The sequence below is a fragment of the Electrophorus electricus genome, chromosome 3, assembly GCF_013358815.1.
Source record: "Electrophorus electricus isolate fEleEle1 chromosome 3, fEleEle1.pri, whole genome shotgun sequence".
Taxonomy (NCBI): domain Eukaryota; kingdom Metazoa; phylum Chordata; class Actinopteri; order Gymnotiformes; family Gymnotidae; genus Electrophorus; species Electrophorus electricus.
The window spans coordinates 27,297,472-27,311,937 of record NC_049537.1 but is presented as its reverse complement, the minus strand read 5'-3'; the positions used below and the strand labels follow the sequence as shown (position 1 = coordinate 27,311,937).

General features: G+C 38.0%; 1 protein-coding gene and 1 pseudogene across 1 annotated transcript; both read right to left on the bottom strand.

The window, feature by feature from the left end:
- Positions 1 to 408: 408 nt before the first annotated feature.
- Positions 409 to 5,070, bottom strand: psma8 (proteasome 20S subunit alpha 8). The gene is made up of 7 exons (XM_027025141.2): positions 4,873 to 5,070; positions 3,974 to 4,100; positions 3,579 to 3,703; positions 3,267 to 3,389; positions 3,052 to 3,171; positions 2,890 to 2,952; positions 409 to 957 (listed from the first exon to the last, which is right to left on the bottom strand). Exons 1-7 carry the CDS (start codon positions 4,972 to 4,974, stop codon positions 862 to 864), a joined length of 756 nt encoding a protein of 251 aa, XP_026880942.1. The 5' UTR covers positions 4,975 to 5,070; the 3' UTR covers positions 409 to 861.
- A 796-nt stretch (positions 5,071 to 5,866) lies between these two features.
- On the bottom strand, positions 5,867 to 10,640 carry LOC113586761 (annotated as a pseudogene).
- Positions 10,641 to 14,466: the final 3,826 nt, after the last annotated feature.

Sequence of the window (14,466 nt, the reverse complement as noted above, 5' to 3'; positions counted from 1 at the left end):
CTTCCTTTGTAATTTTTTTGTTTTGTTTTGTTTTGAACTGCATAAACACCTAATGAAACCTTCACTAAATGAAGGGGTGTCATAATTTCTTTGGACTGGAAAGTTTAAATTAATTATTCAACATATTTTTACACTGGCTAGAGTTTCTTGTCAGTTGTGTGTACTGGTTTCCTACCCAGATCAAAGGCAGAGAAAACAACCACTTGAGGTTTCCTGCCCACTGAAGAGATGTCAAATTGCCTTTGCCTTTCTTTCTTATATTAATATTAATCGGTTATTATGAATACCAAAACAAACATATCAGTGAATGTGAATACATTCTATAATGGTTTTTTTTTTTTTTATGATAATCCAAAACAATGAAAATGTCAGATAAATTGCATTTTACAATGAAGAATGATCCAGTCAGAGAATACAAACCACTATTTTATTTGGGCATGTCATTTTCAGCACTTCTTCACAAAATCTTCAATAGTAGTATAGATCCCGATAGCACAGCACTGCATCTAGTCAGGAACTACATACCAAAGAAGCGCCATCACTTTTGTAGCCACTGTAACTCACTGTTAACTTGAGTGCATCTTTATCCCCAAAGCACATTTTACACAATAAAACCTTGGTGTAGGGTATTCTGGGGGGGAAAAGCCATCACAGATCTTCAGTGATGAATACTGCTACTACTAAAGCTTATTTCTATATGCAGCACTCCCAGTGAGTCTCTTATGAAAAAAAGATGGTGGTCTTAACCAACAAGGGAGGAGAAAAGAGTTCAGGGTGAAGGAAACTGTCGGTCCGAGCCAAGTGCTTCTGCCCATATCAACAAAACTAACTTATGGGAGTTAAGGCTCGGGTGCTTATGGCCTATGAGGATTTCTTTTGCTTCTTCTTCTCTGCTTCCTCTTCTTTTTCCTTCTCAATTTCAGCAACCAACGTCTCAATCTCCTTGGACTCCAGAATCTGATTGACAGGGAAAATAGATAATGCATTTCTTTTTCATTAAGTATTAGGGATGGCACAGATCCAATACCATGTACTGGGCCAAGATCAGCAAAAATGCTGGATCAGATAGCGGTAGAAAAATTTTAGAGGAAGCCGAACCAATATCGTCACAATCCAGCCTGAAAATAGCACAGTAGTGCTTTACAGCAGCGCACTGTAGGTCACATGACAACAGCCAGGTTCGTTTGAGGTGTATTAGTTTCAGCAAAGTTTATACGCCGCTGTAGAGTTTAACTCTACACGTTTAGAGTTTAACTTTCTTCACGTTAACAATTAAAATTGTGTTCTAATGTAACTATCCATGCACTGGCACATATGTGATGACTTGCATTGCTATCAACCCAGTGTGGTGGAACAAGCCATCACCTCCTAGTGAGAGCATTTAGACAAGATGCATTAGTGTTTTAGCACTGTTCGCCATCATAGATTCACAACCAACAGCATTTTATTGATTAGTCCATTCTTTAAAAAAAACAAACAAACATTTTTTTCCCAATTTGTCTGTAAACTAAAGGAAGTTCAGGCTCAGGGAAAGAAGAGTAGAAGAAACCTGACAAACAGCCAGAGAGAAGAAATAGTAAACTGCTAAGTCAAGCACCTCTTATCCTAAGTTAATGAAGTCAATTACTCTACAACATTAGCATATTCAGACAACCTGAGAAAGCAGAAGGGCTGCTGGGTTTGCCATTAGCCTGCTGAGTTTTATGGTGGACCAGGTGAAATAAGATAACTTCAGTATACTTTGTCCACAATAAGGTGGAATAAGCGAATTTCAACTTTGTCCTTAATTTTTTTTTCTAGTTTGAAAGAACAGCCATCTTGTAATTGTTATTGTATTACATTTCTGTTGGTCTTAAGCAGAGGTCGAGTGAAACGAGAGATTCATGTACAGGTAAAAGATCACATGTGTATCAATATCGGTTGATGTTCAAATGCAAGATATCGGTCTCAAATTGGTACCAAAAAATTTGTATTGCGCCATCTCTAAGTATGCAAGAGTTGCAAAGATATCATGTAGTGTTCATGGGTTAGATAAGTGATTTAAAAAAACACCACAACTGCAACACAGACTGGACTGTAAAGATTTCTTGTCATGCTGTCAAAATTAAAATGGTTTTCTGCAATACTGTAATATGATTGCATAGATGCATGGACAAGTGGAAGTGTTTCCTTCTTTTTCAGAAGATTTGCTACTACGACAGACGAGATATTAATTCGCAATCTGCACCCCCTTAGGTTTAGTAATAAATACATAAATAATACACCAATATTTTAGATTGGTGCTCTGAGTTTAGCGAAGAGACTCCATGCTGTCACCTTCCTCCACCATTGTTTTCACAAGCCAACAAGACACCAAACACACATTACATAGTTTGTGTGTTGTCCTGATGTCTGCAAGAGCACTGTAGCTTTATTGACCTTTACTGGAACCTTTTAAAAATACAGTAATCTTACACAGCTCCAGGAAGTGTTGCAATTTGAAATGGTATGATGATTAGATTTTATAATGCAGCATATCATTAAACCAGGAATGTTCCCGTCCTTGAAGCACAACTTTCTGAATTACCAGTTACTCGGGTCAATATGCTTGGAGGTGGAGAACACAAATTACGCAATCTCCTCACATCAATAACAATTGGATGGTGTGTCCCTTAGCAATGGAGAGACATCACACACCGATCCCAACAAAAAAAAGTGAAAAGTAGTGCACTGGCAAGGTTTCCCAATTTGTTGGCATTTGGAAAGAACATGAGGTTGCTGGAACCAAAGTAGGATGGGTGTAAACAACTAGTTTAAGCAAGTCATGTTCACAAAAATACTCGCCAAAATTTAGAAAACAGATGAAACACCCACCACCATCATATGCTAATAAATAAAAGTGCATATTACCTTAAGGGGCTGGTTTCTCCTGATCACAGCCAGCTCAATGTTCTTGCCTCCAGACTGGACAACCTGTGAAACAATTTGAATAGCAACAAAGGACACAGACACATTTTATTCTGCTTGATAAGAGAAAATGCACGTGTAACTGCATGTTTAAGATAAGTTTACCTCCAGCAGGGCTTTGATGGCCAATTTGATAGCATCGTTGTCACTGGCAATGGCTTCATCGGTGTAGTTCTTCTCCAGAAACTCCCTCACAGTCTTAGCACTGCGCCCAATTGCATTTGCCTGGTGACACAAAGTGAAAAGTTATTTACAGCTTAAAACTGATAACTATACAAACACAAGCACTGTGTTAATGGTACAGTGCTGCGCTCCCTTACCTTCCATGCGTGGTATGTTCCTGAAGGATCTGTCTGATACAAACGAGGAGTTCCATCATAGTCGAAACCTACAATCAGGGCCGAGATGCCAAAGGGACGACGCCCATTGCTCTGGGTATATCGCTAGTGAAAAATAAAAAGAATACAATAATACTAATGATAGAGAAAAACAACAGGTGAAATATCTTGCTGCAGGAGACTTTGCAGATAATCACGCCTGTTTAAACACATCAGAACTACACGAACATAAATCGTCTTGCCTTCTATGGTGGTGTTAAACTGTGTGACTGTGTGACCTGTAAGGAGCGGTACCTGTTTAAGGGTTGCAATGTAACGAGTGATGTATTCTACAGTGACAGGGTCCTCCACTGTAAGCCTGTGACTCTGGCACTCTACTCTTGCTCTGTTAATGACAATCCTTGCATCAGCTGTGAGACCTGTATAGGACCACAGTAGTTGCTTTCACAGACATATTCAAGCCAAGGCGTCATCATTTAGAAGGATGAAAGGAGGAACGCTGATTTGGGTTCCCTTTCAGCACTCAATCAGACAAGATAGGACAAGAACAGAGTAATTAATATAAATCAACAAGCAGCACCACATCAGATTACACATATTGGCTCAAATGGCTTTAGTATAACAGAATGGGCCTGCCACATGAAAAAGATCTGCTAGGACACAGCCAAGCTGAGAAAGTAAAACTTTACCTGCAAACGCCATGCAAACGTGCTCATCGAGAGCACATATCTTCCGAACAGTCCTCTCCTCCTGTAGCTTTGCGACAGACTTTTTCTCCACACCCAGTACAACAATGTCTTTTCCCCGGATTCCAACCTTAAGGAAGAATTAAATTCAAGAAAACATCAAGACAAACTGCAGACAGGATCTCTGACTAGTAAATCAGGGCGACAGTCCCCTGCAATCCAGATGCCCCCTTAAAGTGTCAAGAGAAAAAGCCAAGCCCGAACCAGGTTGTAATCTTACGTCGCCCTCCTCAGGTGTTTCGGTACATCACGTCTAGCTAGCCAGCACAGCTAGTTACCCAAGTTATATGCATTGTTTTGTAACGAAAAAATGTGACACTTAATATGCACGGCTAATAGCATTATAAATGTCACGACAGAGTACAGTTCTTTATGTTGAATCAGACCTGTTACAATTGTCATTAGCTATCACTATATAAATACAAAACACTATTTAATGCGGCAAAGTTACCGTAGGAGTTAGCGTTCAAGCATACAAGCTAGCATTGCTCTCAACATGCAAGTCACGCTTAGCTTACTTCTCATTCAAAAGGTGCTAAAGTTAGCCAGCTAGCTAACCTAGCTAAACTAGTTAGCCAAGGATATCGACCAGCCAGTAATGAGGTGCTAAATAGCTAGATTATATAGCTAATAGCCGAGTTTAATCGTTAATTTGACCATTTTAAAAATTCTGCTTTATGTGGAGAATCCTAAAAAATAAAACAAACCTTTTACGGGTTTACCCGCAAGACTATCTAGCTAGGGATGTTAGCTGGTATCCTTGCTAACTGAAGCTACTGAAAGCACATCTAGGTTAGCTATCATGCTAAACAGCTAGCTGCCTAGCTAGCAGGTATACTTACAGCTGTAGAACCCTTCTTCACAGCTTCTTGCGCATATTCTACTTGAAACAAATGACCATCGGGAGAGAAAACAGTTATAGCTCTGTCATATCTAGCTGCCATTTTTTGCAAACTAGATCTGTATTTTACGTATATTCAACTGTTAACCGGATAACTATGAGAAACAACTTCCGCAACCAGCTTTTCGCATCCAAAGCTTTCAACTCGCATGCGTGAACATGGAATAATGTTGAATTGTGGGAGTTGTAGTATTTGAAAACGAAGTGGACGTGTCTGATCATAGGACTTTTTTACTTGAACGTTTTGCAGTCTGTAGCCTAGACTAGCTAGCCTTTTGTTATGTAACAGGTTTTATTACATTTTATTATAATTATATTAGAAAACTGTGTCCCATGAGAGGGACACAAAAGCTGTTACTATGTAATGGTTACTTGTTACCTATGGAGTAAATTCTATATAAAGCCTAGCATTTGCTAATTTCAATTAATTTTGCATTCATTCTTGTAGTTCTTACTATGTGGTATCGTTTACTATGTGGTATCATCAATGTCTTCTTTTCCTGCATGTTTTTCAGAGGGTAGATAATTTATACACGTACCTATACCAACTGGTAATGAGACAGTCCTCAAAGATATGGAACAGAAAGTTAAACTGATGCATCACTGATATGGAGGTGGGACAGATAGATACTCAGGCAAATAGTAAATAACCCCCAAAAGTGGACTCCCAAAAGGTTTTTATAGCGCACATGTAAAAATCTCTGTCATTCATCCAGGATTATAATCTCTCTAGAGTATATTGGAATAAAAAAACATAATAAAATATTTCAGTTGAAAAAACACATAAACAAATAAGAAAATACTAAAAAGGGAAATTGTGAAAAACACTATAGAAATGGATACAAGGAACTTATAATTGCAATATACATCTTGAAAAACATGCCACTCCATTCTAAACTGGAGGCTCAGAACTTGTCCTTGGCACAGGCGGAGGGTTACTGCTGCAGGCGGAGGGTCGAGGGTGTAGGCAGACGGTCAGGCATGCTGGAGCCTCCGCGGTCTGCTGCTGCACTCCCTTGAGCTCGTGCTGCTGTTCCTAGGCACGGGTCATCCCCTCAGGCCTCCATCTGCACAGCTGTGCTCTTATCAATCAGATGCCAACTGACACCGGAAGGCACTTTGAATGTCACCTGGACTTGGTGAATATTTTGCTTATTTGAGTTCATTTGAGCAAATCTGCTAAACTGCATATCAGAGTCTATATTTGAAAATAATTTTAAAGTTTAAAAATTAGTCTTGGATTACTGACCAAGACAAAAGCCTTTTTGTGGCAAAAACCTAAATTGGTTTGAATGGTGAGAAAAATACAGGGTCATTTGGAACACCGCTGACTCACCGTCATTGAGATTACACACACTGGTAATTGCAAGATGCTGAAATCTTGCTTACTTGATTATGGAGGAATCTAATCAAGTATTTTCAGGTGATTCTGTGGTGAGGTTTAAGCATTGATCTGCAAGTTAAAAACACAGCCACTTAAGTAGACTAGCAAGAGCTTACTAGCAAATGATAAGCCAAAAAAGCAATGTCATCAAAGAGCCCTGCTATTACCATTCATGTGTATTTTGCTGATTACAGAACCAGCTGCAAAACACAACTCCAAGTTTTACATTTCACTGGAGAACATTACAAATCTGGCAATATGAATGGAAGTGACCTGAGAGAGTCTGAAAATATTTTGACAAAAAATAATTAGATCTTTAAAATGAACTAAAATCAACTTAATATCACGTACAATAATAAAAAATGTTATTATCTCTGATCATATCTGGCTCTAATTTGTTAATTTGAGTGCAGAAAGCAACAAAATATGTAGAGTATGCAAAATTCCATTGGTAAGAATATTCATACATTAACAATCCAGTGACTGGAGACAGAATACTATGCTTAACAGCATTTTAGCCTCATTTTATTCAGACTCAAGTGCCAGAAGCATGCCAGTGAGACACTGATTCTCCAACACATTCTGAACAATGATATCTCATATAACATTAGTCACCCACAGTAAACTGTTCACAATTTAGAACATAAAGAGACTAATATACTTTCACAGAGCCACACAGATGTGGTCTCTTAGAAAGTCATTATTTTATATTTTAATTGAATTTGAATTTGACCAAGTGGCTTACACAACAGTCTTAATTTAGCTTTCATTTGAAATATTTCAGAATTCGTAAGAAGAGTGTATAAGTATTTGTTTGCTGTACCTGCTGGCTGTCAGCCATGTGCCACAGGCTGGAAGGGTGAGCAAGAAGAGGCTCCCTTAACATGTGCATGACACTCTGATTTGCCAGGGACTTCTGCAATGTACAGTACAAACAAAATATCAGCAATCACACACAGCTCATTTTAAAACACTCTATGAAAAATGTATAATACATTTCAGATCCCCCCACAAAACACTACAATGTGGCCATGCATAATATACTTTTGCTCCTACACAGTATAGTAATCAGTTTTAGGCTGTGAGCAGAACATTTATTTTCTGATCTAAACTACTGACCAATCTACTGTGCCAGTGCTCTTACTCTGATGAATGCATGAGTAGCAAGCTGAGATAACAGCATCAGAGGAGCCTGAGAGGAGCTGAGCTATGGAGCCTTCAGTAACATCAGCAGAGCAGACTCCCAGTTATGTCCCATCAGAGGAGCCTGGAGAGGAGCTGAGCTATGGAGCCTTCAACAACATCAGCAGAGCAGACTCCCAGTTAAGTCCCATCAGAGGAGTTTGGAGAGGAGCTGAGCTATGGAGCCCCTAGCAACATCAGCAGAGCAGACTCCCAGTTAAGTCCCATCAGAGGAGCTTGGAGAGGAGCTGAGCTATGGAGCCTTCAACAACATCAGCAGAGCAGACTCCCAGTTAAGTCCCATCAGAGGAGCCTGAGAGGAGCTGAGCTACGGAGCCTTCAGCAACATCAATGGAGGAGACTCCCAGTTCAATCCCATCAGCTGCTGCTAGGCCTTACCTGAAGCCAAGGTACAGAGCAAGGTCAGGGCCCATGGCTTGATTAATAAAGATGTGCACACTTGCTAACTCACTGCACACACATGCACACACTCTCTGAGTCATCATTCACCAGAGGCTGTCTGACAATCTCTGTACTGTTTTCTTTAGTCAGAGGACACATGGAGCAATAATTTAAAAGGAAACAATCAGGGAATATTAAAGGATTAGAACATTCAGAACCAGACTTTGGGGTGAGTTTACTTTGGGGAGCAGCGGTTCTACCTCAACATCTCTCACAGTAGAAAGGATGTCAGATTTCAGAAGGATGTCCTTCATCCAGCAATTGGTTTTATTTGGATTTTTCTACATTAGCCCTTTGACAGCATTTAGGTGGCAACAATCACAGGCCTTTTAGCTAAAAAAAGAAACATCAAAACACATATTTGGCTTCAAATAATATTTTTAATAGTATTACACATGTTACCATTCTTTCTGATGCACTGGTAGGCCTGGGTGAAATTCTGAAGAACATAAAAATATCATCACCATCTCCCAGACAAGAACCAAAAAAACAAAAAACAAACGTGGAGGTCAAATCACAGCATGTGTCACCGTGGTGTGATTCATAGCCTGGTCCACCCCCTGCCTACCTTCAACAGAGATGAAGCCATAGGTGACACCAGACATTTCTGCAAGAAACAGTCTCCAAGCTGGAGCCTTTTGGCATGCTGTTCTGGAGCTGTGGCAATACTACTCAATGCAGAACAGCTGTAGAACTGAAAAAGATACATGTGGGGTTTTGGCCTAAGATATGCTTCTTGCCTATGGAACAGGAGTGAACAGTCTTTTTGTTGGGAAAGAATGTTACTCTTGAAGTACCTGAAATTCAGAGTCAGCTGACTGTAGTAGAAGCACCCAGTACAGGGATAACCCCGTCCTCACACAGGACACCAGATGTACTTGCTACACAGTCAGCACAGTCAGTCCTCTGACTTGCCAGTGAGTGCCACACTTTATTGTTTTGGACACACTGAACTATTCATTGATATCCAAGCACTGCAAATTCACTTGTTTACAAGGCTTGGTAAAATCTTACCAGATGTCGTGAGAATAAAATGGCTCTGACAGCATTCTTTTGGATTTTTGTATCAAAAGCTCTTGTCAAAATGAGCAAAGGAATCACACCATCAGCAGACACAATAGCTGCTCTGGTAAAATTTGAACATAATAGATACAATTCAAGAAAAGCCTTAAATCTAGATATCAACCCATAAATCTAAAACCATTAATAATGAAGATAAATCTGAGAAGATAAAAGTGTGTAAACATAGACATGATGAAGCTATCAAGGTGATACATGCACTGGTGTTGCACCAAACTGTCCCATCACCAGACTGCAGCACAACAAGGTACTCCAGAAAGCCCATCTCAATTATTTGCTCTTCCTGATAGAGAAATAGTATACACTGTGTGACAAAATGATTAATTGCTTGATTTTGATTGATTGACTTGCTTTAATCACTTGATTATTTCTCAATTAAAGATTTTTTTTAAAAGTCAATACTATTTTGAGGATCCCTCATTGTGTTTTATTTTAGTTTCATATATTATTATGTCATATCATATCATACAGTAATTAAATATAATATATAATATTTCTATAATAAATATGTGGGGGTGTGCTTTGAATAATTCCAGTCATGAAAAAAAAAGCATCCAAAACTATGAAACAATAAAGCTTGAAGGTCACTGCATGGAACACACTGTGAGAATGGTGTTGCTTGTTTTGAATACTGGTAGTTAAAGACAGACACTGTACACAGACTGTATATACAGTCTATGGTTCACATTCAAGAAAGAACTCCCTCTGAACCTCCAGGTGGTCTGACTGCCGGAGGGCACCGCATGTCTCCATAAATGCAGTAGGCACATGGCTCAGTGCTTGCAAAAGCATAAGGTCTATTAAAGAATATAATTATTATATGTTTGGTATTATGTCAATGCAGTTCAGGGCTCATCCATAAGATGTGTACTCCAAAAATGTGGAAATATCTTTCCAGTCAATAGATGTGATAGTGAGTAAATAACTAAAGCTTTTGTGATTATGCAAATAGAACATTTTCATAATACTGGTCTCTTAGCCATGACCTGGCTAATACACAGTGGCAATGACCATACTGGTCAAGGATTAAAAGTAGAACCCAAAGAAAATGGACTTGGCCATATATAGGAAATAAAATGAATATTAAAAAGTAATTATGATGATGATGATGATGATGATGATGATGATGATGATGATGATGATGAAATAATTACAATTATATAAAAGTCACTGAATTCTGATCACAACATGAAAGCAACCTACCTGTTTATTTTGCAAAGACTGATTATTATTAATAATATTATTAATAATAATTAATAATAACTATAATAATGATTATTAAGAACCTTCCTAAACGTTTTAGAGTTTCCAATTAAAGGATAAAAAGAAACAAAACTTGGCAAGTTGTTCTCATGCATGTTAGTTGTAGGACCGTGTCAGTTACCTGAGTCCAGGTGAGGGAGCCGTTTGTCTGCAGTTTTAATGTCATATCGTCGCAGGAATTTTTTTTTTCTCGATACACAAGTACTTTTTTTCAAACAGCAATAATCCGAGATTCTTTTCGAAGCATCCGTGACTTTTTGTACAAATGTAGCATTCTTCGTTTTCAAGTAAGTTTTAAAATCATCTAGCAGTTGTACGCGTCTTTCACACAGTCCCATCTCAATGATTTATGATGCGACGTGGATTTCCAGACGTGAATTAAAAGAATACTTTAATGCTTTAAAAATACTTTACATGATGATAGATACAAGAAACAATGAAATGGTGAAACACCTGAGAGGGATTAGAACAAGCTGTTGACCTTCCAGCCTACACATATTCTGTAGTGTGGTTTAAACGTGAATTAAAAGCACACTAACGATCGACCTTTTTAAATAACATTTTATGCTTTCCAGTGTATAACCTAAAAATGACCTGCTCTGTTTCAGTATCAGGGTGTCACTGCTAATTAGTCGCGCAGCTCTAAGATGCATCACCACAAACAGCATGTCCTCTGCTTCTCGGCTCGTTGAACGCACAAACAGGAGCGACTACAAGTTGCGCTTTATATCTTAAATTCCCTCAAACATGTACCACTACTGAGTTTTTCAAAAACCTCCTCGGTTTCGCAGCTCCAGAACACGATCACTCAAAACATAGGGTTCTATGTCTTCATGCTAGAGCACAGTTTAGAATCTATTGCAATATGTTGGCTTTAGTCTGAAGTTTAAACGTATTCAAACCCGCCTTTATTATTGCGAACTCGACCTAAAATTAATCTATTAAAGACAACCTACTAAACGTTCTATAATTCTGGAGATTTCTAAAATCAAGGATTAAGCTGTAATTAAAGTAACACTATCGAGAAAGCTTTTTAGGAAGAAAACACTAGATACAACGATAATGTATTAGACCTTTATTAGGAGAGCTCTTATTACCACAAAGAGAAAAACATACATTTGTACACGTAGTCAGGTTTAATCTATTGATATTGCGAGAAGCACCAATTCCTCAGAAAGTTGCCATCTGCTTCCATCTAGTGGCATTTGTTTGTCAGTTCAAGTTTGAACAACAAATTCAGGCATCGTGGCCCGGATGTTTCAGAGATCCTGTACTATATTTTAAACATGAACGCATTTAACATTAAGGATGCTCTCAAGCTGTAAAAGGGGAGATACTGCTTCTCTGAGAGCTGCATTTTTGTCAAGCAAGGTTTCTGTTAATCATGAAAACTACCTCATATGCAATGAGCATAGCATATTTGGTGTCAGCATTCAGGCCTGGTAAAGTCAAAATTTCGGTCGCCCTCTTTTAATAGCTCATTCACAGAAGATGCGGAAATTATCAATAATATTCATCCTGCGGTATGCAAAGGTGAAGGCGGGCCAAATGTTTAATGACAACAAGTGACTAAAGTTGTTCCATTCCATTGGAGGTACAGATTCTGAGATGAAGTCAAGAAAATCTAGCAAGCAGCTCAAATCATTTTTCAGTGGTTGTTATTTGGGAATGTCACTCAAGATGACGTGCGATAATTCACTCCACACACAAGGGAGGCTAGAAAACCTTGTTAAATGGATTGCAGACATGTGTAGTAGACAGGACAGACAGAGAGACAGATAACTAGAGTGAAGAGGTAGGACATCAATTTGTTTAGAAAGGACTAAGACACGTCAGCTTGTAGATTGAACAGGGTAAAGCTTACATCCGTTTTAATTAACATTAAGATCACCCATTTTACATTGGAAAGGGAGAAATTCTGGTGAAAGGAGATTTGTATGCTTTTGGGGGAGTATTCACAGCAGACACTGTATATTAACCTAATAAGAATAAACAATAAGAATAAAAACAGATATAGTTTGTCTGGGGCTTTGACCAACAGAAATTGAAATTTCAGTAAGCGCTAATATAATTATAAAAGATTTTATAAGGGATTTGTAATAAAAAATCAAAGGGTTTTTCATAAACGTTAGTTGCATTATCAGAAAGGTCTGTTTTGAAATAATTTGTTGTCCAAGTAATATTTCTAAAATTGTCACAGAAAAATGATATCCTATATATTTCCAATATGTGTGTGTGCGTTTATATAAATTATGTCTGACTCTGTATGTTTGATAAAGCTATCCAAAAACAAATTAAAAACACACCGTTCATTCCCCTAGTCCGTACTGTACACAAATGAAATCTAAGATGCAAAAACAATCCGATTTGAAATCGTTTCTCTGATGTGATGAGAACAAACTTATTAAACCTACATCTTCAGCCTTCAGCAGTTTAACTCTGGAGAGACGTTTTATACAGGACAATACAGGACAGCCAATCAAAACAGAGCTTATTTAACTGCTATCTGTCTTAAAGGTGCAATCGCAGAAACAGCTTGTTTAAGGAATAAAGGGATGTTGGAAAATAGTCGTATAAAATGAATTATGACTGGTTTTGGATCACCATAAGCCACACAAGCATAAGTGGACATCGATGAAAAACATAAAATAAAAGAAAAATATAGGATGTGGGCTCTTTAACCAGGGGAAATCCAAGCATCAACTATGATGAAAACTAATCTTCAATAAGAAGTTGATCTTTTTCAAAATATGTTCACAATAGCCCTGTTTCTATGGAATTACAGTTGGAGAATGTTGGAAATCCTGAAAAATACTACCTTGCCAATTAGCCAATTATTTGGAGACTTGATGAGAAATGGCCTACTGGGAATACCCTTAAAAGATGTTGCTATTTGCTATTTAGGGACGTACGTTTTTTGGTGACATTTAGTACTCTGCAGAAGTAGTGTTTTCCCTTTTAGTGACGCATATTGTTCCTTTAAACAATACTCTATGTTTAAAAATCATTTCAAATATACAAAAAATCACATCGAAAACCAAAGTATAACATAAATAACATCAATTATTATTATTCCAGTATAACTTTATTATACAATAACTTTACTGTCATTGTACAAACACAAATAAATTGCGAGAAATTATTATTATCACTATTATTATTGGACAGATAACGTGTATACATTTAATCGTTGCTCCAAGACTAAACGCGACGGTCCATTACAAACCAACAGGAACCGTTAAATACCATTAGTGTTACATTACACATCTTTATCTAGACGTGGGCTACTACCACGAACAGGCAAGCCGATGTTTTTACCAGTCGGATGCACCTATAAGCTAACAGTACTAGTTACATATATATATATATATATATATATATATATATATATATATATATATATATATATATATAGACACACACACACACACACACACACACTAACCTGCTCGGTTAGATTATTCTAAGATGTCTCGTCGAAAACAGCCAAAGCCATCTCCTGCCGAAGGTAAGAGCATTACGCTATTTTTTCGCGGACAGCAGACTAAACATATGTTATCAGACAGATTCTGGGTTGTACGAGAACGAAGCTGGATTGCCTTGTAATGCTGACCAATTGGGGGGGGGGGGGGGGGGGGGGGGGGGGGGGGGATCTATATATAGAAATGCACGTTTGCACGTTAGAACTCGCACTACAGAGCAAATAGACTTCTTTATTCGGCGAGTCTTAATCTGGAAAAAGTTATAGCTGTCTATTGTTTTTGTCCAAGCACAGAGGCAGCAGACATAGGCATTTAAATCCTAATGCACTGTGGATGGAAACCCAAAACTCAGGTCAACCAATTTTCATATCGCCTGTGTAGTGCATTAAGTTTGTCACCATTGTTGAACTGCATTATATGCAGTACAACTTATATAATTGTATATAGCCTAATTTATGTCAACATAAATAATGCATTTTAAATACACAATATTCTGTACGAATTCGACCACATTTAACTAGATCTGCCCAATGTTTATTTTCAAATAATTGCACTTATAATTCAGTGTGAGATATGTGTGGACACTTTATGGTTCTGCATTTATTTAATATGTCCTCTCAATGTGATCCATCCTAAATGGATTGTAACAGTCCAGATGCTTTTCTTTTTAGCAGTATTCTGA